The following is a 27,729-nucleotide window of genomic DNA, read 5'->3' as shown; positions in this document are numbered from 1 at the left end:
GGTTGTTCCCATGTCGTGGCTCTTGTAAACAGAGCTGCTATGAACACTGGGGTGCATGTATCTTTTCAAATTAAAGTTCCCTCTGGATATATGCCCAGGAGTGGGATTGCTGGATCATATGGTTCTGCCAGTGAGTTTAAGCAGCTCATCTTTAATCATGTTTTGCTAATGTGACCTGGTAATTGTTTTGATGACTCTTCCAAAGTACTAAGAGATTTAACAGCCTTTGTTATTCCCTGGCTGACACTAAGCAGCTGGAACTGTAGCTTTGACTAATCGGAAGAGGGAAGAAAAGAGGAGAATCTGAACTAGTGTCCTTAAAAATGTGTTTCATTTGGAGAAAATCCACCAGTGTTTCCACTAAATATTTACTGACTTCATTATTTTGGACCCAGCTCTAAGATCAGAGAAAGGAGTTTTCATACTTCTGCCAAATGCAGGGAAGTACATAGAGGAGGGAAAGGAAACATTTCAAACTTTCCTGAGAACTCCTGAGGCCAGGACTACCAAAACCACTCCCCAGAAACTGGATAAGGAGTACACTGGGGTTCTCTGGCCTATCTTTTCAACTTTTCTGTAAATTCAAACTCCTCCCAAAATAAAATTTATTAAACTAATTTAAAAAACAATCCCCAAAATTATCTAAGGTGGCAAACTTAATCATTATTATTTAAGGACTTTGGTTATATTAATTTATCAGTCAGTAGAGATAGATTTTATACTCTATGCCAACACTTTGGAGTGCCGTGGACCTCTTACATAATCTGCAATATTTATAGCATTACCTTCCTCTTTAACTGAACAAAAATTCCATTTGTCCCAAAATATCAACCCCACAGGCACTAAGTAGTTGGAATTTCCCCAAAAGTCAGTTTTATACACAGCAGCCGGCACAGGCCCGTGACTCTGAATATTCATTCTGCCTTTCCAGACTCTACTACTATTAGCTGTTCTACAAGGTAGACCAGAGCTCCAGTCTTGTGGAGGAGGAGCCCACAGCAGGCCAAGTCCTTAGGGAAGCAGGGAATTCCCACTGCACTGCATTAAAACCTAGCCAGTGCCAGACAGCAGCAGTGGCTCAGGTGACAGTGCTAGCTAGCACCAGGATTTTCAGTGATTACAGGAGTGTCAAATTACTGCATTTTGGCCTTTCTAACATTGCGTCAATGATATTTTTGAAGACAAGTCATTTGTCAGGTATAGAGCCTCTAATGGAAACTTTGTTCCTACTGAAGGTGATAATCTACTTTAGGGTATCTCCCCTATTGAGCAGTTTTCAGAAATATACCACAGCAAAAGTTCAGAATACCTGGTTTAGCACTTCCTGACACTCTGCCTTCTCACTCACCTCCCACTGCCACACAAAAATTAAAGCCCTAATAATAAAAATATTACCTGTTTATGGTTCGCTTAAATCTTACCTCAATTTTCAAGGTAGTTTAAGCCTTTTTAAATCTATTTTTTTAACCTCAGTATTTTAACAAAACAATAGCCTGCTTTATTTCCAATCTCTCAAATGGATTTCATTTTTTCCCTCATCTGTTCTGAAGTGTCCTTTAGTCAGATCTTCTAATTGGTTTGTATTTTAGTCTACTTGTAGCTATCTGTCATCCTGTTTTGTCCCTGATGATTCCTTCCATTTCTCTTTTTTCTTTGTTTGCTTTTTTGTTTGTTTGTTTGTTTGTTTTGGTGGGGGAGATAATTAGTTTATCTATTTATGTATTTATTTATTTACATTTTTATTGATGTATAGTCATTTTACAATATTGTATCAATTTCTAGTGTACAGCATAATGTTTCAGTCATACATATACATAAAACCTTTTTTTGTTTTGTTTTGAATGTTGGTACTGGGGATGGAACCCAGGACCCCATGCATGCCAAGCACACACTCCACCACTGAGCTATACCCTCCCTGCTCCTCCCATTTCTCTTGAGATTTTTCTACTTCCTGTGCTTTAAACACACACACACACACACACACACACACACACACACACACACTCACAGACACTTGAAATACAATCTCCAAATGTTTAAATATATACAAACATATGTATGTGGGTATAATACATCCCGACATACACATAAACAAATGGAGACAGTACTTCTTAGTAAGGTCTCTAACAGCTCCTCAGAGGTAAGGTATAATTCCAGTGTAGTGTAGGGACTGAGTGCGCAGGCTCTGGAGCCAGACTGCCTGAGTTCATATGCCGGCTCTGCTACTTACTAGCTGGCAAATTACTTAACCTTTCTATGCCTCAGTTTGCGCATCTGTAACAGGAGGATGATAATAATAGTTATCTAACGAAAAACGATTATTATGAGGATTAAATGAGTTCATACAGATTAAAAAGCTCAGAACAGTGCCTGGCACAGAACAATTGCTATGTAAACGTTTGCTATCTGCTTTCTTTCTTTTTGAAGAGACAAAACCATTCTAAACAATTTCTTTCGTTTTCTACGGAATTGATATGCGTCCACGGCCTTTGAGTCAGAACAAATATCCCTTCTGCCTGATAAAGTGTCCTTAGGCATCTAACTGCAACCATTTCTTGGGGATTTATCACTGACTTCAGAAAAGGGACCAGGAAAGAGAGACTCAAGTAGCTCCCTCAACTAAACTTCAAAACTCAAGTGAGTCTGTAGGGTCATCGAGCACAACACCTTATTCTAATTAGGAATTAACACAATCAATGCTGTTTCTAATATATTATTAGGCATGTTGCTTAATTAAAAGTTTTTGCTCTCTCCTGTTCAGTCACAGGAGCTGGCGGAAGCATGCACGTTTCGGGAAAAGTTAAGGAAATCACAAGAGTCATACATGAGTCATCCATCTCCTTCCTTTACATCTACTCAATCATCAACTTATTTCAGTGTTTTCTGCAATACCTCCCTTGATCCTGATCATACTAATGTGCTCTGCTGGGCCCAGTGAGGCTGGCTGACCTACACTAGTCACAGTCCTGGACAGAAGGAATGCACAACACAACTTTTAGTGCCTATCTCCAACCCCAGACTCTTGCATAGCTTTGCACCCCAGTGATTTCCCCACACCCCGTAAAGTCTTCCTGTTCACTCCTCCTCCAGTGTCACTTCCCTTACACTGTACCCAACTCAGCTTCAAGGACAAATTCTGCCTGGGCAAAGCCCTTCTGCCTGGACTGACTTTGCCAGTGCACCTTCCTGCCAAGCTGGGCTCCCTGTGGAGCACAAAGGGGCACTTTCACTCTCATCTTTACTCTGGGTCTCTGCTCCTGCTACTGCCCCCAACTGGGAATAGCTTCTCCTCCACCTACTCAAATGTCACCCATCCTGAAGGTCAAGCTCAAGTTTTAGCTCTTCCAGGAAACTACCAGCCTCCAGTTTCCCCTCTTCTGAATGTCTATAGTACTTATTGTTTGGACCACACAGTCTTGCAATTATAAAACAGGTCTCCAATACATGATCATTTGCTTCATACCAAATGGCCTGTACATACTTGCCTGGGTCCCCACTAGTCCTGCTCTGCTCTGCTGGAAGGCACCCAGCTCCTCTCCCAGCCAAGGACTCCCGTCACTTCTGCAGAGAGAGGCACTGAATACACTGGTTAGGGGCATGGCCTCTGGAATCAGGCTACCAGGGTTGGAAGCCTGGCTCTTCCACTCTACCACTTATGAGATTCTAAGCAAAGCTCTGGGCCTCACTGTGCCTCGGCTTCCTTATATAGGAAACAGGACTAATGATAGCACCTAAAGGAGAGGTTTTGTATAAAGACTAAATGAAACAGTTCAGGTGGAAAACTTAGAACACTGCCAGGCATCAAGTAAACACTGTATAAATGCTAGTCATTGTTAAGATATGCTGCAATGTGGGCTATGGATCTAAATAGACAGAATTAAGCTGGTAAGCTAATCATTTTTATAAACACTCAAAAGATGAGAGCTGGAAGAGCCCTTAGAACTTACAGAGTTCAGCCTCCTCCTGTCACAGATGAGAAAGCTGCCGCACAAGGGAGAGGAAATGACCATCCCAGAAGTTCTGCAGCTGGGAAATGTCAGACGACTAAACTTCAAGTCCCCTGACTGGTTCCCCACCCCCACCCCAACATACCTCAATGCAAGTGTCTCAATATTTCCAATAGGAAAAATAATTTCTGTATTCTAAGTAACCAATACCAATGGACCTCTGTGACAAAACTGGTTAAGCTGGAGGCCGCTGGTATTATCTAGAGTTTGTTGTTTCAGGTGTGTGGGGGAAAGAGTCTGTAGGAGAAAGGGTGCTGGGGTAGCACTGAAAATCAGGAGACTGAGATGGATGACCCTAGACAAGTCCCTTACCTTCTCTGGACTGCAGCTGCACCATATGATTATGGGAATCGGATCCCCCCAAGTGAACTAGAGGCACTTGGGGGACAATGACTGCTTTAAGGTTTTAAGTGAACATACAGAGCCTGGCTCAGTACTAAACAAGGTAGACTGACAAACTTCAAACCTCCCTCAGGTCGCTACTCAAATGCCACCTCTTCAGTAAAAGTCTTCCCACTCCACGCTATTCACAATGGCAAACCGCTTCCCTTTTTCTCCATAGTACTTAGCACCACCTGACATATCTTATATTTTACTTTTCTCCCTCCCCGCCTTTCTCTGACTCTGCCAACAGCATATAAGCTCCACAGGGCAGAGGGACTCAATCTGTTTTGCTCACCGCTGCATCCTCAGCCACATAGAACACTGCCTGCCACAGAGCAGACTCTGCATACGTGTTGTTGACCGAATCAATAAAGGGCATCGACGTTTCCTAATCAACGTTTCAATTTGGGTTTCAAAGCACAACACACTGGTGAAAACGCAATAAGCAAGCTGCGGGTGTTTGTGTCAATGTGATAATAAAACCTATCAAATTTGGAGCTACCATCGTCACCCAAAATGTCCAAGGGGCTACTATCGCCAAGAACTGTCCGTGAGGAAGTCATTAACCCCCAACTTTTCACAATAACTCTGGCTGTTTAATTCTGAATTGCCGCACAGGGTAAGGGGTATACAAGAAACGCACTATACTGTCTTTGCAACTTTTCTGTAAGTCGAAAATTATTCCAAAATATAAAGATTATTAAAGAAAGAAAAAAAGGCATCCGTGCGGATGGTGCTCCGGGTTTCCCAATGGATTTCTTGGACGCCAGAGGAGGCCGTGACCCTCTCGTCCTTTTCCTACGAGGAGCAGGACCTTTAGAGGTTCCCTTCAACTCCCACCCGTCGCTGGACCCGCCGCGCAAGAAGCCCCGGCGCGTTCCCGGCTCTCCGACGCTGCGGACTCGTTTCGGCCCCGCACCCGGGCGCCAGGCTCCTGGGCGCTTCCCGACGGCCAAGGGAAGTGCGGCGACAAGTCGTCGCCCCCCGCCCCCGCCCCCACCGCCCGGGATCCGGGAAAGCCCCGCCGCGCCCGGTCCCCCACCCCGAGCCGGGAGCGAGAGGCGGCGGTGGCCGCAGCCGCGGGGCGTCGTGTCGACAGCCCTGGCTCCCACCCCAGCCTCAGCCCTCGGCCCCGCGGCGCCCTCGGCGGGCCTCTCGTCCACGGCCCCCGCCGCCCCTGGCCCAGGGGCCCGTACTCACCCGCGGGCGCGGCGACCCCGGCGCCGGCGCAGAGGAGCAGCGCCCACAGCCCGCAGAGCCGCGCCGGCCGCTCCATGCAGCCCCTCGCTTCGGAGCCCCGCCGGGCTGCAGCCGCGGCAGTCTCCGCCTCCTTCGCTCCCTCTCCCACTTCCCGGCTCCGCCGCGCTGGAGGCCAAGGGCCGGCGTAGACGGGAAGAGCCGCCCCGCCCACCGGCCGCAGGTAACCCCGGGCGGCGAGGGCGGGCGGAGGGGCGGGGCGCTGGCCCCGAGCGGGGCGCGACACCTGGCCCCGCCGCCGCCGCCGCGCTGCCCCCCGTCCCGCGGAGTCGGCTCGCCGGCCGGACAGAACCGCCACGACCACGTCGCGGCCCAGCCCCGCGCCCGCCGGGCCCGGTGCGGGTTGCGCAGACTGGCGGAGCCTCGGGCGTGCTCGGGGGTAGGGGCGGCTCCGGAACGAGCCTTGGCCCGGGGAGTCTGGAGACGCGGCTTCCAATCGTTGGCCTCTGAGCCCTCGGTTCCTAAACTCGGACTCCGGGGTTAGTAATCCCAGGCCTGACCTCACAGGGTGGACTTGGAAGACCCAGGAGCGGATTTGGCGGGAGCGTGCCTTGTGAACAGGACGAAAGGTAGATTTGAAAGCTGGTGATACATACTGTTCCTGAAAACAGGAACCCTTTCATTTCCTATGGCTGCTGTCATAAATTACCACGAATTTAGTGACTTACAACAACCCAGTTTTATTATATTAGAGTTCTGGAGGTCAGAAGTCTCACTGGGCTAAAATAGAGGCGTAGGCAGAGCCGCGTTCCTTCTGAAGGTTCGAGAATCTCGTTTCTTTGCTTTTTCCATCTTCTAGAGACTGCCTACATTCCTTGGCTTGTTGCTGTACCACTCAGCCTTCTGCTTCCTTAGTCACATCTTCTTTGACTCTGACTCTCCTGCCTTCCTTTTTCAATTATGAAAACCCTTGTGATTAGATTGGACCTACTAGATAATCCACAGTAATCTCCGTATCTCAAAATCCTTGATTTTTATCACATCTTCAAAGTCATTTTTGCCATATAAGGTAACGAACACATTCGCAGTTGTCTGGGATTAGGTCATGGACATCGTTGGGAGGGGCTTATTCTATCACCACCCCCCAGAAAAGCCATGTCTGAATGGATAATGAGCCCCACTAACTGAGATGGCTTTTGGCTGAATTAAGCCCATGTACACAACTGAAATCGATTGCAAAAAATACAGCAGTAAAAGTGCTGATAATACACCTAGTCTAGACCCTACCCAAAGGGCATGCGGATGTTTAACCTATCCGAAATAAAGGCTTCACTCTTGGAATTAAGGCCCTCAAGTTCAATAAACATTTATTGTCCTTCCAGGAACTGTGGTAGACAATCATTAAAAGCAGGCCCTGCCAACAAAGAGCTGCTTGCACTGAATCTTGAGATACTGAGTTGCAGTTGAAGATGTAGAATAAATCCTTGCCTGCATATCTTATTGAATAAAGTAATGTTTATGAAAACACTTTGTAAACTATCAAAGCCAGTTAAACTAAGAGATTACTATTATTTCTAAATCCCCCCACAAATAGGCCAGCCACTCTCTAACCTAAGACCTGCCTTCCTCCATCACCACACACATACACTTGCTGACATTTGCTATAAACAGTATACAATAAGTTAATAATAATGATTCCAAAATGATTACATCATCTGCCTTTTAAGAAGTCTCCAGTTGGAATAGGAGCCCCTGGGAACTGGCTGAGTGCCATCGTGGGCACTGTCTGGCATAGACTGAGCAAGTGCTTAATGAAATGAACAGTAATGGCAGCACATGATTAGAAAAATAAGGGTCACGACTTGTCATTAGCCTCCAGAAAAGGCCCTGAAAATTTGAGCACTGTGAGGAACAAAACCAAGAGTGGTGGTATGGCCATGATAGTCCTCGCATGCTGTCCTGAGTAAGACTGTTATAGAATCAGTTCTATTTCCCCTCCACCCTAAACATCAAGCAACGGTTAAAAAAGTTTTTTTGTAGAGTTAGGAATGCTGTTTCTTAAATATCAAATTTTTATTTGTAATCTCTGTGTACTTGTACTCAAAGAGCATCCTGGATTGAGTTAGACCACTGCCCCGGCCTACAAGAAGATGAAAATCAGTTGGAGGACTTTCCAGGAACTGCAATAAACAGAGAGCTCTGGTTTGGGCTTTGTGTAATCCAAGTCCTGATGAGTCAACATCAGGTTTAGCTTTAAGTCTTAACCATTGAGCCCTGAAGACTTGGACATGAGACTGCCAATTGCAGTTCTTTTCGCTTTGGCTGAGTGTGGCTGGAGTTCTGGGCTGACTGGTGCAGCCAGTTGGCTTTTTTTTTTTAATCTTTACCCTTCTCACTAAGGTTTTCTTCCTTTCCGTAAGTGGAGTTAGAAAGGGACATAAATAAAATATCTGGGAGGAGAGAATGACGTCTCTCTTTCCAAAGTCAGGTCTCCTTCCGGCCGGTTAGAGGCATCGTCCTGAGTTCATAAAGGACACAGACTGCAGCATTTAGCAAGGGCTTAGCTAAGAATTCTGGCTCCTTAGGCAGAACTCTCACAAAGGGTCTTCTACCTTTTATTAAGCAAAACCAGAGCAGATCCTCGCCACCACTACAATGGAAAGAAAAAAAGGAAGTAGCAGACAGGGAATTTCCCTTCTGACCCTAGAGCAATGGTTCCCAAATGGATGATCTTGCCACCACAAGGGGCATTTGGCAAGTCTGGAGATATTTTTGGCGGTCATGACTTGAGGTACATGTGTTGGGGGCGGAGGTAGGGGATGTGCTACTGGCATCTAGTGGGTAGAGGCCAGGGATGCTGCTTAACACCCCACTACACACAGGACGGTCCCCTACAACAAAGACTTCCCCGGCTCAGAATGACAGTGCCAAAGTTGGGAAATCCTGAGCCAGTGCGCTCTTTGTTATCTTTTGTACTTTGCCCCTACCCACCCACTGTCCCCATGCCCACCAGAAATCAGTGAGAGATTATTACTGAAACTTATCCTCAACACCTCCCTTTCCTGTATCTAGTGTACGTAGTTCCCCACTCCGCCAACTAGCCACGCAGTCACTTAGATGGTAAAACATCTCAGATCTACTCTCCCCGCTCCTTACCTCTACTGTTCCATTCAGGTCCTTGTCGTCTTTCCCTTATGAGATCTTCAATGATCTTCGGATCAACCCTCCATGAAGGGTGCACCTTCGCCATGTGTAAATCTAACCATTTCACTCCCAGCTTAAGCTCCTTAAATGACCACCCCCCTTCAAATGCCACAAAAGGCAGTCCCAACTTCTTTGCCTGCAGGCTTGTCTCTTTGTGACAGACTCCTCAAACTCTTCCCGGTGTCACCTCCAGCCAGTCTCCCCAAGTCCCTGGGAGCTCCAGCCCTCCTCGCTGACTGGCCATCTTCAGGCTGAATGCCCCTTGTAGGCAGTTTCGTTTGGCCCACATCATGTTTAAATTTATTTAGACTTAGATGCCAAGAATGAAAAAAAATCAGGAGATTTTGTAAAATACCCCAGATCTTTAGCTTCTCTGAAGAAATCAAAAGTTCTGAAAACACTGGGCCTGTACTCCAGTGTGTCCACCCTGCCTTGCACCACCTCATCCACAGGGCACGTGCCTACTGTCTGCACAGGCCCTACGCTCCCTGGCCAGACCTGCCTCCCTTACTTACTGCTTGCCTGACCCCTGTTTGTCATCTTTTATATTTTCTCACCACAAACCTTTCCTCTTGCTGTTCTCTTTGCCCAGAAAGCTTTTCCATTTCTCAGATGTCACTTACTGTTTTTAACTTCTTTACCCACCAGATTCAAAATTCTTTACTCCCTCCTATATGTGTGCTCATAGCGCTTGACAAATTCCTCTACCATAGCAAATAATACAGGGGTTTGTGTGCATGTCAATTTCTGCTATTGGATTCAAGTTCCTGGAGGTCGGAGATTCTGTCCAGGGTGACTCCAGGACTTCCATACGGGAGAATCTTAGAGCCAGTAATCTGATTGGGAGAGAAAACAACCAGGGGACTTATCTGAAAGCCATGTGCACAGCATGCAAGCACACTGCTCTTTAACTTAGATTCTAAGTTTATTTGGGGTGGCTGGAAGGAAAACACTGTCTGGCACCACAGAGGATATAAAGATGAATGTAATATGATCAGTCTGGGTTTAATTGACTTGAAGATTCCTGCTCTTCAGCAAGTGGTTTTCTTCTAGAAGTTTCACAGAGTACACTCAAGGGAGCACTGATTGCACAGGGGGCCTGTGACAGGACCCCTGGGTTTAGCCAGAGACAGGGTAGCATGGTGCTGGAGCATCTGTCCAGGTCAATGTCTTAAAGCCCATTGACCTCTAGGTCTCCACACTTGACAGTAGTTATTAACTTGACTCTTGAATTGAACGAGGCCCTCCTCTGTTTAGAATCTGCTGTGTCCTCTAAGACCCTGCCCCTTCCTACCTCTCTAACCTCCTGTCCTACTGCTCTCCCCTAGTGCGCCCTCCTCCAGCCACACTGACCTCTTGGCTGTTCCTCACACAAGCCAAGTGCACTCAACAAAAATGTTATTTTGTGGTACAGGTTTCAGAGAAAGGCGAGGTAGATCAGTATGGTTGGAATTGCTTTTGAAGGTTTCTTGGAGTAGATGTGAGCTGAAACAGACCTTGAAGGATGACCAGAGGCGGGGGGAGAGGGAGGAGGAGAGGGAGAGAGAGTGTATAAGTGAACAGCAGTCAGTTTATGGCTGGATCTCAGAGGCAATAAGGAACCATGGAAAACTTTTATGAGCAAGGTGGTCACATACATCATAAAAGTGGTGTTTAGGAGATCTGTCTGTCTGAGATGATTCACCAAGACTTCCTTAATTCTTGCCCAGAGTCAAGAAGCCTGGGGAAAAACTATTTGAGGTGTTGGCAGAGACAGGGTCAGCCTCTAGGCAAACTGTAGGCTCCACCATCAGACCCCAGGGGCTGTGAGGCCAATTCTTCCCTGAGCCAAACTACCTGCAGCGCTGCGGAGTGAAGAGCACACACCTGGGGCCTGGCTGCCCGACTCCCTTGCTCCCCTGGGGAGTATTCAGTATGCCTTTCAGCGGCTCCGTGCCTCACTCCCTTCACTTGCTCTCTGGAATTGGCCCTATTCTGCTTTGGACACTTTGGAGGAAGGGCCTCTGGGCGTCGGCATCCAGGGCTCCTCCTTTGGCCTCAGGTTGGGGTGCTGTCGCTGGGGTGACTGCCCTAGCATCTCGGCCAGGATCCCTGCAAAGTTTTCACTGCACCCTCTCCACCCTGGATGGAAAACCCCATCTAGGCCCCATCCCCTTCCCTGGTCCAGCTAGGACCCATCCAATCTTTGCACACTGTCAAACGCAGCATTCAACAGCCCCTTAGTGCTTGTGCCTCACCCCTCAGGGCTCCTCAGTTTAAAGATTCAAATGCGTCATTTGCATATTAGAGGCCTGCACCTTCTGGCCCTGAAAACTCACCATTGTTTGTCTTGACTGTGTAGGGTAATTACTATTGACATTTGAACATAGAAACCTCCAGTCCCTCTTGCCTCTTAGTCGTCCCCTCAATCCACAGTACCTCCCTGAGGAGAGGGCTCTTTGCATAGCTGTGACACTAGGAATCAATGCTCTAATTTACACATCCCCAGAGGTCACTTTGCCTATCTGGCTGTTGGACAGTTCCTCTGCCAGCAAGGAACTGAGGTCTCACTTTTCACTTGGAAAACACTGGGCTTGGGGGAGGGAAGGGGAGCAGCGAAACTCAGCCCAATTTAGTTCTTGAGTTCCGCCCTCTCGCGCACAGCCCTTTACCTGGATTGCCCTTCCTGGCTCTGTTCCACTTAGAGAAGATGACTGCAGCAGATGACGGCAGCATTCCTGGTGCTGGGCCATGGCTGTGTGCACTCTGGAGCACCCTCCCCACTGCTCAGCCTCAGAAGCAAAGGCCGGTCACTTAACTTCTCTGCCTCCTCACTTCCCAGGATGGTACCAATCCTTGCGGATTTGATGAGGTTTGCTTTATGACACAATGTATAGTTTCTTTTTGTAAATGTTCCATGAGTGAGGAAAATGTACGTTCTTCAATTATTGGGCCCAGTGTTCTCCATGTGTCCAATTAAATCAAGTTTGTGGATTGTGTTGGTCAAATCCATGTACTTGCTGAGTTTCCTTCCTGTTGGACCTATCAGTCCCTGAGGCATGTTAAAACCTCCCACAGTGATGCTATGATGGTGGGTTTGTCAACTTCCCCTTATAATTCTGTTGATTTTTGCTTTATATGTGTGTGTTTTTGAGGCTCTTTCATCAGATGCCTGCAAATCTAAAATTGTTATAGCTTCCTGGTGAACCAAGTCATTAATTAGTATAACTTCATAAGCTTTCTTTTGGCTAGTATGTGCCTGGTACGTTTTCCCACATCCCTACTTTCCTGTCTCTGCCATTATGTTTTAGATGTACTCTTGGAAACAACATATAGTGCACTTCACTTTTTTCTGTCTGGTAGGCAGTCATTGTCTTTTAACTGTAGAGTTGAGGGCTAATGTTTATATGTTTTTCTGCCATCTGATTTTGTGCTTTCTGTTTGTCCCATTTTTTTGTTTCTCTTTATCCTCTCTTCTCTTGTCTTCTTTTAAATGTTGTGTGCAAGGGTGTGTTTCTTTTTTATTACAAGAGCATATTTTATCTTTTGTGAAATATGCATAATATTGGTGCCTACCACAGGGTTTGTTGCAAGGATTAAATGAGATGAAACTCACATAAAGTGTTTATCCAGTGTCTAACACAAAACAAGCACTGATAAATGGGAACTATTATTAGACGTTCTAGTACTCTTTCATCTTTAGGGTTCCCTCACCTCTTGCGGTTCCGCTTCTGTTGTTCTCCTTTCTGCTGACAATATCCCATTTGTTCTCAGTCCCTTTTCTTTCATTTCTCCTTTACTGCCATCCGATTTCCTGTTTCTGCTTACCCTTTCGTCCCCAGGCCAGCTACGTGTGCAGGCAGCAGTGGTGAAGCCCCTTGGGGAAGACAAGCAGTGTGGAGGGGCTCTGAGGCACAGCAGGGGTAGGAGGAGACACGGCGATGCCTTGTCCGCTGAGTCGCATTCCATACATAAGGTGACAAAGGTATTATTGCCCAACACGCTGAATCTGCACATCACTCTAGGCTAGCCGTGGTGAAATTGCATCAGTTGGGATCATCAGTTTCTGTGAAATGGGTACAAAGCCACAGAACTCACCAGCTGGGATACAGTTTAATCCCTTAGCGCTTTTGCCTAGAGAGGACAGCTGGCTCCTCACTGTCCACTCTCAAGCAGGGGTCCTGCTGTGGGAGAGTGGGTGTCACCTCACTAGGAATTTGTATATGTACTAACCAGAGCCTAGAAAGAGGAACCGTTTGTACTCAAACACATTGTGGTCAGAGGAAAATTTTGTCATCATTGTTGTGACAGAGCTGCAACTAAATTTAGCAAGCTGTGTAGCGTGTGTGTGTGACATGCTTGGAGAAAGTAACACATTATGTTTCCAAAAAGCAAAAACTCCCCAGACCAAAAAGGAAGCCCTCTTCTAATCTGGCATTTAATTGCCATGGCTATTCCTTACTCCACTTACTTTAGATCTTTACTTTTTCTGTGTCCTTTGTAGCATGACATGCTTTCAAGAGAGATTGGGTCACTGGAGGAACATTGGCACTTGGTGGAGTTTTGGGTGTTTTTCTGTTCTCTGGTGGTTTCCGTACTTGGATTGAAATAAATAGAGGTGTTGAATATCTATATTTTGAATGAGCCTCAGACAAATATGAGAGTCTAATCTTTTGATGGCAGTTAAGCATGTATTTTTATTCTTCACAATAAAATTTAAATGGATGCTGTTGGTATTTTTTGAAATTTCTTTATTACAGAAGTGCAATTTCAACTGACAACAAAGATAAAATGCACATGTATACACCCCTGTTAGCATATACAATAACAAAATGCCTCTCTGTGATTCAGAAGTTCTAAAAAAACTGAACTACATACACTGTATTGTATCTGTCTTCAAAGAGAATGCTACTGCCAGCATGGAAATAGGAGCAATTTAATTTCTTACAAACCACAAAAAAGATTTGGAGTATAAGGTGAGATAAACATGGGCTGGAGACAGAGGTACAGCATGAAACACATCCAGGAGGATGAGAGAGTTTTAGGAGAGTGGGGAAAGGAATGGGCGCACGCGCACAAGTGAGAGGAAAAATGGAAAAGAGGGTCTTCCAATTTTAGTAGTCAGGTAAATATTTGATTTGAAGTGACTTTGAGGGGGTTTTACCTCCCCTAGCATGCTCTAGACCAGTGGCTCTCAAATTTTTTGATCTCAGGATCTCTTTAAACTCTCTTTAAATTTTTAAAAATTTTTTATTGAAATGTAGTTGATTTACAATGTGAGTTTCGGGTGTACAGTAAAGTGGTTCAATTATATGTACATACATATATATTTTTTTCTTTTCAGATTCTTTTCCATTGTATGTTATTACAAAAAATTGAACATAATTCCCTGTGCTATATAGTAGGTCCTTGTTGGAACTCTTAAAATTTATTGAGGACCCCAGTCCAACTTTCCTTCCCTCTCTGCCACAGGTGTTCACCCCAAAAGCACTCCTTACTTAACAGCCTGCACTCTGCACTGTGTCTGAGTTCACTTTTAGGCACCCTAACCTGTGACAAGTATCCAGCACAGGACCTACCATATTTATGTTTAAAGTATGGCAGCAATTAGTTTTCTTAGTTACAGGTATACTTGACTTTAAATAAATAAAATTTAATAACACATGTGGGGATTATTCACTTTGTAAACAAATCCTTTAAATCTCTTAAGATATTTCTTGGATAATAGGATTCATGAAAAATAAGGTATAATCATTAAGGAAATGCAAATTAAAACCACAATGAGGTACCACTTCACAGCCATTAGGATAGCTATAATTTAAAAAAAAAGAAAAGAAAAGAACAAGTGTTGATGAGGTTTTGGAGAAGTTGGAATGCCTGTGCATTGCTGGTCGGAATGTAAAATGGTGCAACCACTGTGGAAAAGTGGCCGTTCCTCAGAAATTTAAACATAGAATTATATGGTCCAATGATTCTACTTCTAGGTATATATCCAAAAGCATTGAAAGCAGTGACTTGAGCAATACCTATTTTTAAATCTATGTTCATAGCAGCATTATTCACAATAGCTTAAACATGGAAGCTAAAACAAATGTCCATTGATGGATGAATGGATAAGCAAAATGTGGTCTATCCATACAATGGAATATTATTCAGTCTTAAAAGGGAAGGAAATTTTGACACATGCTATAACAGTGATGAACATTCAAGACCTTATGCTAAGTGAAATAAGCCAGTAACAAATGGACAAATACTGTATTATTTCTCTTATATGAAGTATCTAGAATAGTCTGACACAGAGAGACAGAAAGTAGAATGGTGATTGCCAGAGCCTGCAGGGAGGAGAGAATGGGGAGTTATTACTTAATGCATACAGAGGTTCAGTTTGGAATGATGAAAAAGTTCTGGAGATGGATGGTAGTGATGGTTGCACAACAACATGAATGTACTTAATGTCACCAAATTGTACACTTAAAAATGGTTAAAATAGGGGGGGAGAGTATAGCTCAAATGGTAGAGTGCATGCTTAGCATGCATGAGGTCCTGGGTTTAATCCCCCCTTATCTCCTCTAAAACCATCAATTGATCAATCAATAAAGCTAATTATCTCCCCCCTGCAAAAAAGGGGCAAAAATAGTTAAAATGGAAACATTTATTTATGTATATTTTACCCCAAAGAAGTAAACAAAAATTAAGTATAAATGTGTTTGAAATCTTGCAATACATTAGTAAATTTGTTGCATAAGAGTTAAAGAGTCATTCCCTTTTTATTGCCAAGTAATAGTTCATTGTAGGGATATATCACCTTGAAAATGTTACGCTAAGTGAAAGAAGCCAGTCACAAAAGACACATATTGTCTGATTCATTTATGTGAGATGTCCAGAAGAGGCAAGTCCATAGAGACAGAAACTAGTTTTGTGGTTGCCTGTGACTGGGAGGACACGTGGGAAGAAAAGAGGAATAGCTCCTAGTGGTGCTAATGGACACAAGGTTTTTGAGGTGGGATGATGATAAAAGTTGATTTGTGGTGATAGTCATACAACTCAGTGGCTATACTGAAAATCACTGAATTCACTTTAAATGGGTGAATTATATCTCAATAAAGCTTTTAACAAAAAAGTTAATGAAAACAAAAATCACAGAAAAGACTCAAGTAATATCTTTCCTGAGTGACCCAGGAAATTAAACCTTATGCCTCCCTCTGGAAAGGTTCATGGGTTTTCTTGTATTTTCCTTCAATCATTCAGTAAGTACTTACTGCACATTTTCTGTGGGCAAATAATACTCTTGAAGATACATAGCGATCTACAAAAAAATAAGTCCTAAAATATGGTGTTTGCCTTTCAGAAGCTTGCTGATTAAGGAGATAAGTCATACAGGCTTGAGAGTAATTAAGGCAATGCCCTATTGGAGTTCAATTATTGACCCATGTTAATGATTCCACTTGCCACACACAGCCAACCAAAAGTATCATTATTGTAAGATTAGTGATATTGAAAATAAGATTTCACAGTGATTAAGAGCAAGGGCTCTGGAGTCAGACTGCCTGGTATGAACTCTGGCTCCATAACTTACTAGTTGTGTGACCTTAACACATGTTACTTAACTTCTCTGTGCCTCAGCTGCCTCCTGTTGAAAATGGGGAGGATGAGGATAATACTTAGCACCTGCTTCAGAGGGTTGCCGTGAAGATTACAAACTTCAAGAAGCGGGATCTGGTTAGTCAGATATCATTAGCTAAAATACAGTCTGGAACTCCCCTAAGCTGTTATACTTGATTCTTTTCTATTTTTTTCCTTTTCCTTTTTTTTAAATTGAAGTACAGTCAATTACAATGTGTCAATTTCTGGTGTACAGCACTATTTCCCAGTCATGCATATACATACATATATTCTTTTTCATATTTTAATTCTTTTCTTAACCCAAGTTTCACTACTGGAATTCTAGCACCTTCCACTTACAATCCCATGCTCTTATACATATTTTTAAAACCACACTGATTTCAGATTAATGGTCTAAACTTCAAGTTTTAAGAAGCATTACATATTGAGAAAATAATGCCCATTATGTTTCATCAAGCAAACAAGTATGGGTAAATGTGGTGTGGTCTCTCTCCTATTAGAAGATGAACTATAGTAAGAAAAATAGACACAGGCCAGACACAGAGCAAGAGAAGGGGCTTAGAGTAATACTGCTCACCAGTGGGATCTGTTATAACTCAGAATCTTAAATATAAAGAACCTAGACCTGAGAAAACATTGCCAGAAAATGAAATAGTGGAACCAGGATCCCCTGTTTTAAGAGCTCGACCTAACACCTGGATGCTAGGAATTATCACTGTGGTGGGGAGATGTGTGTGGGCAGATTTATGACCTCCTAGTAAATACTTTATAGAACTTAGATGTTAAAGGTCAAAAGCAGGAGATACAACTATCTAGGAAAGTTAACCACTGTGTCCACACAGAATTACTTATCAAGTCCTCCTTGACAAAAAACACAGAGAATGCAAGTGGAAGATACAACTTTATAGTTTCAACATGAAGATGTATCTGAAGAATGTCATCACATATTTTTAACAGAACAATATTTTTGAAAAACCAAGAATGTAAACTATAGCAACTGATTTACTCAGACCTTAAAAGTATTACAAATGTTTTCATCACCAACTTGCTATGTTTTGTAAAGCCATGTTTAGAAAGCCTTTGAAGAAAATGGCTACACCCAACGTAACCAGAGTCCTAAATGTTACATCGATCATTTTCACTGGTTTAATCATTTTTGGGGAGGGGTATAATCCATTTGAGGAATTCCCATCTGAGAATCCACACACGTACCGAACAGAGGTTATCATTCTTATATTTGTGGGTGTATATGTATCATTCTTCCCACATTATATTCTGTACAGACCACTACACATATGTTCCTTAAATAAATTTTTAAAAACTGTGATCTCTAAAAAAAAAGAAAAGGAAAATAAAAAAGAAGTGGGCGCCAACGCCACAGGATCCCGGCCCGCGCCTGCGCTCTGCCCAGAACTCCGCCCAGAGTTCATCCACTAGGGTGCGGGCCACACGGCCGAGCTTCCCGACCCGCTGGGGCCAAGTCTCTAGACTGAGGCATCCCGGCACCAAGAACCATGAACCGCAGGCCCCAGGTGACATGGGTGCCCAGGGTCCGCCGACCAGAGGGACGCCAGACAAGGTGAGGCCTAGTCGCACAGAAGTAGAGGGAGCGGCCTCTTGGCAGCATCCTGGGTTAGCGGCGCCTGGGGAACCTGGACCCGGAACGCGCAGCCCTGGCGTGGCTGGTAGGACTGACTCGGGTGAGGCCGCTGTGTCCTGACTGTCGTGACTAGGGCTACAGCTTCGAGGGTCTGGGACTCCTGGGCCTGGGATCAGGGGCCGCCGCACCTCCTTACAGTCCCTTCCCCCAAGCCCAGAGACGCCCCCATTGCCCGAGTTCGCACACTCGCGGCACACCTCGCGGGCTGGGACGGGGCGGGGTGCCGCTGGGCGTGGAGGCTCCCCAGAGCCGCCCTGACTTCCCCGCGGCTTCTGCCTCACGCCGTGCCTGCTCAGGCATAACGGGAGGAGGGGGCGCACGCGTGACACTCCACTTTCCACTCCGCCTCTCGGCGCTTAGGCGACTGAAGCTATGGTGTAGAAAAACTGGTGTGGAGACTGCGGTTGTTGTGAGGAGGGGAGTCAAATTAGGAATTTCTCGCAGTAATCCAAGTGAGATCATGTGGCAGTGGGGATGAGAGATAAACGTGACACATTATGAAGGGAAAACCTACAGGAGTTAGAGACTGAGTCGGTAGCAGGGGAGATTACTAAAGTTATTCAGCAGATACTTACTAAGTGCTTTCTGTGCTCCAGGCATTATTCAGGGTCCTGGGATACGCATGAACCAAACAGGAAAACTCCCTGCCTTTATGGAGTTGACATGTGTGTATATAATACTATGTCAGTGGGAATTAATGCTATGAAAAAAGCAGGGGCAGGCGAGTGTTTGTTTCAGTGTTATTGGGCCAATTCCACCGGGGCACAGACCATGTTTTATTTACCGGTTTCTCCAGTGTTTGGCTCACAATAGGCATTCAGTGCTTATGTATAGAATAGGGACCAGAGATGATCTCATATTAAAAATTATTGAAGGAGGTAAGAGTTGTTGTTAAAAGGGACATATGGCCTTTCAAATGCTTGAAGACTGATTTCCAAACATGTCTACACATTGGAATCACTTGGGGAGCTTCAAAAAATACCGGTTCCCAAGTGTTGTGATTTATTGTGATTTATACTCCCTGGTGTCTGGAGTATAGCCTGAAATTATTTAAAGGTTCCCCATGTAATTCTAATGTGCACTCAAGTTTGGGAACCATTGCTTGAAAGGTTTATAAAAATAAGAGATTTAATTTGTTCTACAAAATCCCAGAAAGGAAAAAGAAAAAAATAAGATGTTAATATATGCAAAGTGCTTAGAACCGGTCTTGGCACATAGTAAATACTCAAAGTATTAGTTACTGTTATTTCCAGAAAACTATGGGCAATCCCTTAGATGAATATTGAGTATCTGTCCAGTGAAAACCCTTAAACATACATTTAAAGACACTTCTTAGCCCTTTTGCCAGAGATTTTGGCAGCACATATGGCAGGGTGTCATTCAGGAATGTCACAGACTTATTGGCTCAAGGTACCTAGAATTTCCAGTATCCTGACTGGGCCCAAAGTAGGGGTTCGATAAGTATTAGAATTCAATTAAAATTTTTAGATTAAAATGTTAACATTTTGGATGATGCAATTATGTAATTTTTTAGCTATTTTCTAATTTTTTTCAAAATGACTGGATTGCTTTTGTTAATATATATATATTATTGTTAATATTTCAAGCCTACAGAAATGTATAGAGACCAACATGGTGAACACACATACACACATTACTTAGTTTTATTAAACTAACCCTATGCCATATTTACCTGAGTTTCCTTTCTTTTTAAGAATCACTTGGGGAGCTTCAAAAAAATTAATAAAATTTTATTTTATTAAAAAATGAAATTAAAACATTATAGACAAAGTTGACAGCCCTTCCCAGTCTCTCCTACACCATCGCCCCCTAGAAGTACCATTATCTTGAATATTTTTCTACTGCTACTACAGTGAGGGTATTCATAAATAATATAGGTGTATTTTGCATATTTAAAAACTATATACAAGTGATGATCAGTTCATACATCATTCTGAAACTTGCCTTTTTTCATTCAGCGTTTTGTCTATGAGACTCATTCATGTTGGTACAATAGCTCTAGTTCATTCACTGTCCTTGTTAATAGAGTATTCCAGAGTATGTTTACTCAGCCTTTCTCCTAATGGAGGACATTTATATTGCTTTCATTTTTTTTTCACTGTTATGAATGGGGCTGCTCTGAGAATTCTTGAGCATACGTGCAAGTTTCTCTCAGTGTCCATTTAGAAGTGATATTTGCATCTTCAACTTGACCAGATATTGCCAAATTGCCCTATAAAGTAGTTGTACTGTAACTAGCCATGCCTGGAAGTTTCCGTTGCTTCACATCCTTGCCAAAACTTGTAATTTGTTGTGCTTTTAAAATTTTTCCAGTTTGATGGGTATGAAATGGTATCTTTTGTAAAGCATTTAGAATGTTGCCTGGCACATAGTAAGGGCTCAGTAAGGGTGGGTTACTTTTTTAATGACCATTTCCATACTCAGTATGGATGTTGGGCACCTTTTCATTTGTTTGCTGGGCATTAAAACTTTCCTCTTCTGTGAAATACCTTTTCATATCCTTTCCTCATTGTTCTTCTACTAGGTTATTTGTCTTTTTTTACTGGTCTATAAGGCTCTTTATATTTTCTTGCACTAGTACTTTGTTGTTTATGTATTTTGTGGCATGTCTTTAACTTCATTTATGGTATCTTTTGTCATTCAGAATTATTTTTTAATTTTAATGTACTCAGATTTATCATTTCCCCCTTTGTGTTCTGCTTCTTATATCTTGTTTAAAAAATCCTTTTCTATTCATGGTTATAAATTCTCAAGAGAACTCGATCTTTCTGCCCAGAACCCAGTTCTAGGTAGGCAATCTTTTGTTTAGTCTCCTCTGCCAGTAGACAGGTTTTCTAACTCACCATTCCACTGAGGGAATAACTAATTGGTGGTCCATGACTAATATGAGGTTCTTGGTTCCAAGGCCTTGGCTCCTCTCTCTGTACATTGTACTGATTAGTATTAGGTTGAACTAAGAGCAACAGAGATCCAAAATAATAGTGGCATAAATCAGAGAAAAATTGTCTCATGTAACAGACCAGAGAAAGGCAGTAGTTTGTCCCCACCATGCTCTCAGGCACCCAGACTCTTTACATCTTGTTGTTCCACTCTGTGTGGCCTCCGTTTCTCCAGGCACCTCATGGTCCAAGATGGCTGCTCCAGCTCTAGCCTTCACATGTACATTCCAGCCAACAGAAAACAGTAAGAGGTCAAGAAGAAGGGACATGGTAGCTGTCTTTTAAGATTCTCAGTAGCTTCCAAGTGACATTTTCTCTTACATCCCATTGGTCAGAACTTAGTCATGGTAGTCTTTATTCTAGGTGACTGTGTCCAACTAAAAATGAGGGGTTGTGTTATGGATATAGAGGAGAATGGATATTGGGGGATAGCAAACAGTCTTGGCCACAGTAGTCAAATCTCAAGTCATTAGATGACAGGTTACCGGTATACCACTCGAGTTTTTAGTTCTCTCGTCCTTTCTGGCACCTTATTTTCTTGCACTCTCAACTGTGCTTTTAAGCCATTCATTCAATAAATATTTATTGAGCATCTATTTTGGGGCCAGGAACTGTTTTCAGAGCTAGAGTTACAGCAGTGAACAAGACAAAATCCCTTCCCTCATGAAGCTTATACTCTAGATGAGGGAGACAGGCCATAAACAAACCAGAAAATGCAATACTATAATATCAGAGGGTGTGATATTTGGATGGAGAAAAATAAAGCAGGTTATAAGGGGATGGGGAGTGCTGGGAGTAGGGTGAATAGTTACTGTTTCAGGGAAGCCCTCTGTGATAAGGTGACATTTGGATAGAAACCTGAATGAAATGAGGAAGAAAGCTATGGTGTTATTTTGAGCAAGAGCATTTCAGGCAGAGGTAAGAGTAAGTGCAAATGCCCTGAGGTGGAAATGGACATGGTGTGTTCAAGGAACAGTAAGTAGGTCTGTGTGACTGGAGCACAGTGGGAAAGTGGAGCCAGAGAGCAGTGGTGCACCAGAGGTACCAAAGCATCAGATCAGCAAGAGCTTCATAGGGTTTTGCTTTTATTTGATAGAGAAGAGAGGCCATTGGAGGGTTTGAACAGAGAGGGGTGCCATGATCTGCCTTATGTTATATTTATTAATCATTTTTAATTTTTTTCTTTTCTTTCTTTAATTGAAATATAGTTGATTTACAATGTTGTGTTAGTTTCTGGTGTCCTTTTTCCCCTGGTAACCATAAGCTTTTTTTCTATGTCTATGAGTCTGTTTCTGTTTTGTAAAAAAGTTCATTTGAATCATTTTTTTATAATCTACGTTTAAGTGACATGTTTTTCTCTGCCTTACTTAGTATGGTAATCTCTAAGTCCATCCATGTTGCTGCAAATGGCATTATTTCATTCTTTTTTATGGCTGAGTAGTATTCCATTGCATATACAACTTTTTTAAAAATTGAAGTAGAGTTAATTTACAATGTTGTATTAGTCTCTGGTTTACAGTGTGGTGATTCAGTTTTACACACACACACATATATATTCTTTTTCATTACAGGTTACTACTAGGTATTGAATATAGTTCAATATTCAATGTACATACATACCACAACTTCTTTATCTAGTCACCTGTCGATGGACATTTAGGTTGCTTCCATGTCTTGGCTATTGTAAATAGTGCTGCTGTGAATATTGGGGTGCATGAATCTTGTTGAGTTAAGATTCCCTCTGGATATATACCCAGGAGTGGGATTACTGGATCATATGGTAACTCTGTTTTTAGTTTTTTAAGGAACCTCCGTACTGCTCTCCATAGTGGCTGCACCAGTTTACATTCCCACCAACACTGTAGGAGGGTTCCCTTTTCTCCCCAGGCTCTCCAGCATTTATCATTTGTGGACTTTTTGATGATGGCCATTCTGACCAGTGTGAGGTGATACCTCGTTGTAGTTTTGATTTGCATTTCTCTGATAATTAGTGATATCGAACATCTTTTCATGGGCCTATTGGCCATCTGTATGTCTTCATAGGAGAAATGTCTGTTTAGGTCTTCTATCCATTTCTCCATTGGATTGTTTGTTTTTGTTATTGAATTATATGAGCTGTTTATATATTCATGAAGTTAAGCCCTTGCCAGTTGCACCATTTGAAAATATTTCCTCTCATTCTGTAGGTTGTCTTTTGTTCTGTTTATGGTTTCCTTTGCTGTGCATGCCTTATATTTTAAAAAGACTACTTCAGCTGTAGAGTTGAGAATAGGCTAAACGGTGGATGCAGGGAGATAAGTTAGAAGACTATTGTGGTTGGCCAGGCCAGAGATGAGTTATTTGGACTAGGATGGTAGTAATAGAGGTGATGAGAAAGGGTAAAATTAGAGTTACATTTTGAAGGTACAGCCCAAGTATTTGCTGAGGGATAAGTGCAAAGTGCAAGAGAGAGAGAGGCAGTAGACTCGACTCTTAGGTTTCTGTCCTGAGCAACTGATTGAGTGGTGATGTCATTTACTGAGATGAGGAAAACTGGGAAGAGAGCAGGTGTTGGGGAGGGAAATCGAGTCCTGTTTTGACCAGGTTAAATTTGAAAAATGCAAGGGGAGAGACCATGATACGATTGGGCATAGGATTTGTGAGTTTCAAGATACCTGGGTTCGAGATCCACGTCTGGGAGCCATCAGCATATACATGGCCATGAGATTGGATGAGATCATGAGGAAAGGCAGCAGGGAGGTTGGTAGCTTTGGCAACAGGGAAGATGAGGACATTCTCTTCTAATTCCTATTTTTTCAGTAAAATCAGAAGAAAGGTCATTTGCTGATAGTTGACATGGTAGAGAGGACACTGGAGGTTTGAGGAGAAGGGAGATGGTATGAAATATCTATTTATGATGTTATATTTTATAAAACATTTCTAGGTGTTTGTGGGAGGGATTTTTGCATTATCCAATGAGCAGTTTGCTGTCATAGCTTTTATAATGAGAAGATCATTTTAAATTAAAAGACATGTAGATACTTAAAAATCATCCTATCCAAAATAAGCCAAAAGATGCTTTACTTAAGAAACTGACTTAAGATTAATGTTCAAAAATCAGTTGCATTTCTTTACACTAACGATGAATCAACAGAAAAAGAAAATAAAGAAACAATCCCCTTTAAAATAGCACCCAAAGTAATAAAATATCTAGGAATAAATCTAACCATGGAGGTGAAAGAATTACACACAGAAAACTATAAACCATTGATGAAGGAAATTAAAGAAGACTTTAAAAAATGGAAAGATATCCCATGCTCTTGGATTGGAAGAATCAATATTGTTAAAATGGTCATACTGCCCAAGGCAATCTACAGATTTAATGCAATCCCTATCAAATTACCCAGGACATATTTCACAGAACTAGAACAAATCATAATAAAATTTATATGGAACCATCAAAGACCTAGAATTGCCAAAACATTACAGAAGAGAAAGAAAGAGACTAGAGGAATAACTCTCCCAGACTTCAGACAGTACTATAGAGCTACAGTCATCAAGACAGCATGGTATTGGTACAAAAACAGACATATAGACCAATAGAACAGAACAGAGAGCCCAGAAATGAACCCACAAACTTTTGGTCAACTCATCTTCGACAAAGGAGGCAAGAATATACAATGGAATAAAGACAGTCTCTTCAGCAAATGGTGTTGGGAAAACTGGACAGCAGCATGTAAAGCAATGAAGCTACAACACTCCATTACACCATACACAAAAATCAACTCAAAATGGATCAAAGACTTAAACATAAGACAAGATACAATAAACCTCCTTGAAGAAAATATAGGCAAAACATTATCTGACATACATCTCAAAAATGTTCTCCTCGGGCAGTCTACCCAAGCAATAGAAATAAAAGCAAGAATAAACAAATGGGACCTAATGAAACTTACAAGCTTCTGCACAGCAAAGGAAACCATAAGTAAAACAAAAAGATAACCTACGGAATGGGAGAACATTTTTGCAAATGAAACCGACAAAGGCTTGATCTCCAGAATATATAAGCAGCTCATACGACTTAATAAGAAACAACCAAACAACCCAATCCAAAAATGGGCAGAAGACCTAAACAAGCAATTCTCCAAGGAAGACATACAAATGATCAATAGGCACATGAAAAAATGCTCAGTATCACTAATTATCAGAGAAATGCAAATCAAAACTACAATGAGGTATCACCTCACACCAGTCAGAATGGCCATCATTCAAAAATCCACAAATGACAAATGCTGGAGAGGCTGTGGAGAAAGGGGAACCCTCCTACACTGCTGGTGGGAATGCAGTTTGGTGCAGCCACTGTGGAAAACAGTATGGAGGTTCCTCAAAAGACTAGGACTAGACTTACCGTATGACCCAGGAATCCCGCTCCTGGGCATATATCCAGAAGGAACCCTACTTCAGGATGACACCTGCACCCCAATGTTCATAGCAGCACTATTTACAATAGCCAAGACATGGAGACAACCTAAATGTCCATCAACGGATAACTGGATAAAGAAGTGGTGGTATATTTATACAATGGAATACTACTCAGCCATAAAAACCGGCAACATAACGCTATTTGCAGCAACATGGATGCTCCTGGAGAATGTCATTCTAAGGGAAGTAAGCTAGAAAGAGAAAGAAAAATACCATATGAGATTGCTCATATGTGGAATCTAAAAAAAAAAAAGGATAAATACAAAACAGAAACAGACTCAGAGACATAGAGTACAAACTTGTGGTTGCCAAGGGGGCGGAGGATGGGAAGGGATAGACGGGATTTCAAAATTGTAGAATAGATAAACAAGATTATACTGTATAACACAGGGAAATATACACAAGATCTTATGGTGGCTCACAGAGAAAAAAATGTGACAATATATATATGTTCATGTATAACTGAAAAATTGTGCTCTACACTGGAATTTGACACAACATTGTAAAATGATTATAAATCAATAAAAAATGTTAAAAAAATAAAGGTGGAAGCAATAAAAAAAACTGACTTATTAAAGACCATGTATAGAAAAAAGAAACAATCAAAAATCTAAAATGTTTCTTGAATTCCAGCAAATGAATAAAATAAAATAGAAACTGGATTGGCTTTCCATTTTATTTACATGGGAGAGGTGACATGAAAGAGTGATTTACCTAATATCTCCTGCTCCCACCAAGACTTGGTGACTGTCATCATGTACGCCAGACGAACTTCCATGATGTTTGGCCACTGGTCCTGTTTCCAGAGAAGAACACTGCTGCTGTCCAGTGCCACACCGGAAGCATAGACAGGGCAACAGACTAGAAAGTGAGGAGTAATGCCGCAGATCTCTTGGGCCAGATTAGATGGGTCCTAGCCACTTGCAGATGGTGTGGGTCCAAAGTAAAGCAGGTCTGAATGTCCAGTCTGGAGACCACTGGAGCAAAGGAACAGACCTATTTCGGCCAGCCCCCGAGGTTAGACAGAGCCAGCATGCACTCAGGTGCTCTCTTCCAGTCTCTGCTTCATAGTCTCCTTCACTGGGGCTAGATTACAGTGCACCGTTGACCCTGTCCTCCCAGGCCACCACATGAAACAGTGGCATACATTAACATATTGTTTCCCCAATGTCAGATGAGGGAAGAGGCAAACTAATCTGTAGCTTATGCTTCACACTCTGAGGAAGTTAAAACACCTGGTAGGGACATGTACTTCCATCTACCATAGTTGTAGAGGATCTTGCTCTGTAGTCCTCAATTTTGCTTGACTGTCTGTGTCAGAAAGCAGCATGGATAAGTACCTGAAATAAAATGGTGTAAATATGGATGAAGAGAGGGGACGGATTCAAGAACTGTTTGGGAGGTGAGTTTGGTAGGACTTGCCTGATTAGATGTAGGAAGGAAGGAGAGTGAGGGTTCTACAGTAACAAAATCCAGCCCACTTATTCTGTACAGCCCATGACCCAAGAATGGATTTTACGTTTTTAAATAGTTGGAAAAAATCAAAAGAAGGCTATTTCGCAGCTTGTGAAAATGACATGAAGTTCAAATTTCAGCACATGTAACTGAAATGTTATTGGGACACAGCCCCACCTGTTTGCTCCGTATTGTCTGCAGCTGCGGTATTCCTGCAGCAGCAGAGCTGGGTAGTTGCAGCAGAGATCATATGGCCGTCAAAGCTTCAAATGGTTCCTATTTGGCCCTTTATGGAAAAAGTAGGCTGACTGCTAGTCTAGGTGACTTGCGGGTTTCTGGCCTGGGTAACTGGACGGGAGGTGGTATCGTCACTGAGATGGGGAACGCGGGATGGGGAGCAGGTTTCCAGGGAAGAGGAGGCACTCAGGACATGGTGATCGTGAGGTGCCCGTGGGTCCCCAAGGGGAGAAGCCCAGCACGCAGCTGGGTATGGGGCTCTAGAACTTAGGAGAGAGGCCTGGGCTGTATTATTGGCCCCCTTCCCCTTCTCCGGAAGTGAATGCCCAAATTCCCGTAGTCTCTTCCCACTGTTTCAGTGGGGGCTCAGAGCTCCAGTTTTCGCTTCAATTTCAGTGTTTGCTTTAGACACAAAGATGTAATTTCTTCTTTTAGAACCCTAAAGATGTGTGGGTGAAGGCAAGAGGGCTTTTAAGAATTCATGTGAGAAATTGAAGTTATCTTCAGTTTAGTCTCCAGTCTTCCTAGGATGTAAGGCCTTTTCTTGTTTAAAATACAACTA

The 27,729-nt window shown here is 42.9% G+C and overlaps 1 protein-coding gene across 1 annotated transcript in view; it reads right to left on the bottom strand.

The window, feature by feature from the left end:
* IL13RA1 (interleukin 13 receptor subunit alpha 1) overlaps positions 1-5,923 on the bottom strand; it is a 48,936-nt gene extending 43,013 nt beyond the window's left edge. Inside the window, exon 1 of the mRNA XM_072955879.1 lies at positions 5,592-5,923. Within this exon, the coding sequence (XP_072811980.1) occupies positions 5,592-5,667 (76 nt within the window). The 5' untranslated portion in view covers positions 5,668-5,923. The remainder of the gene's footprint in view (positions 1-5,591) is intronic.
* Positions 5,924-27,729: the final 21,806 nt, after the last annotated feature.

The sequence above is a fragment of the Vicugna pacos genome, chromosome X (genome assembly GCF_048564905.1).
Source record: "Vicugna pacos chromosome X, VicPac4, whole genome shotgun sequence".
Taxonomy (NCBI): domain Eukaryota; kingdom Metazoa; phylum Chordata; class Mammalia; order Artiodactyla; family Camelidae; genus Vicugna; species Vicugna pacos.
This window is presented reverse-complemented; position numbering and strand designations above follow the sequence as displayed.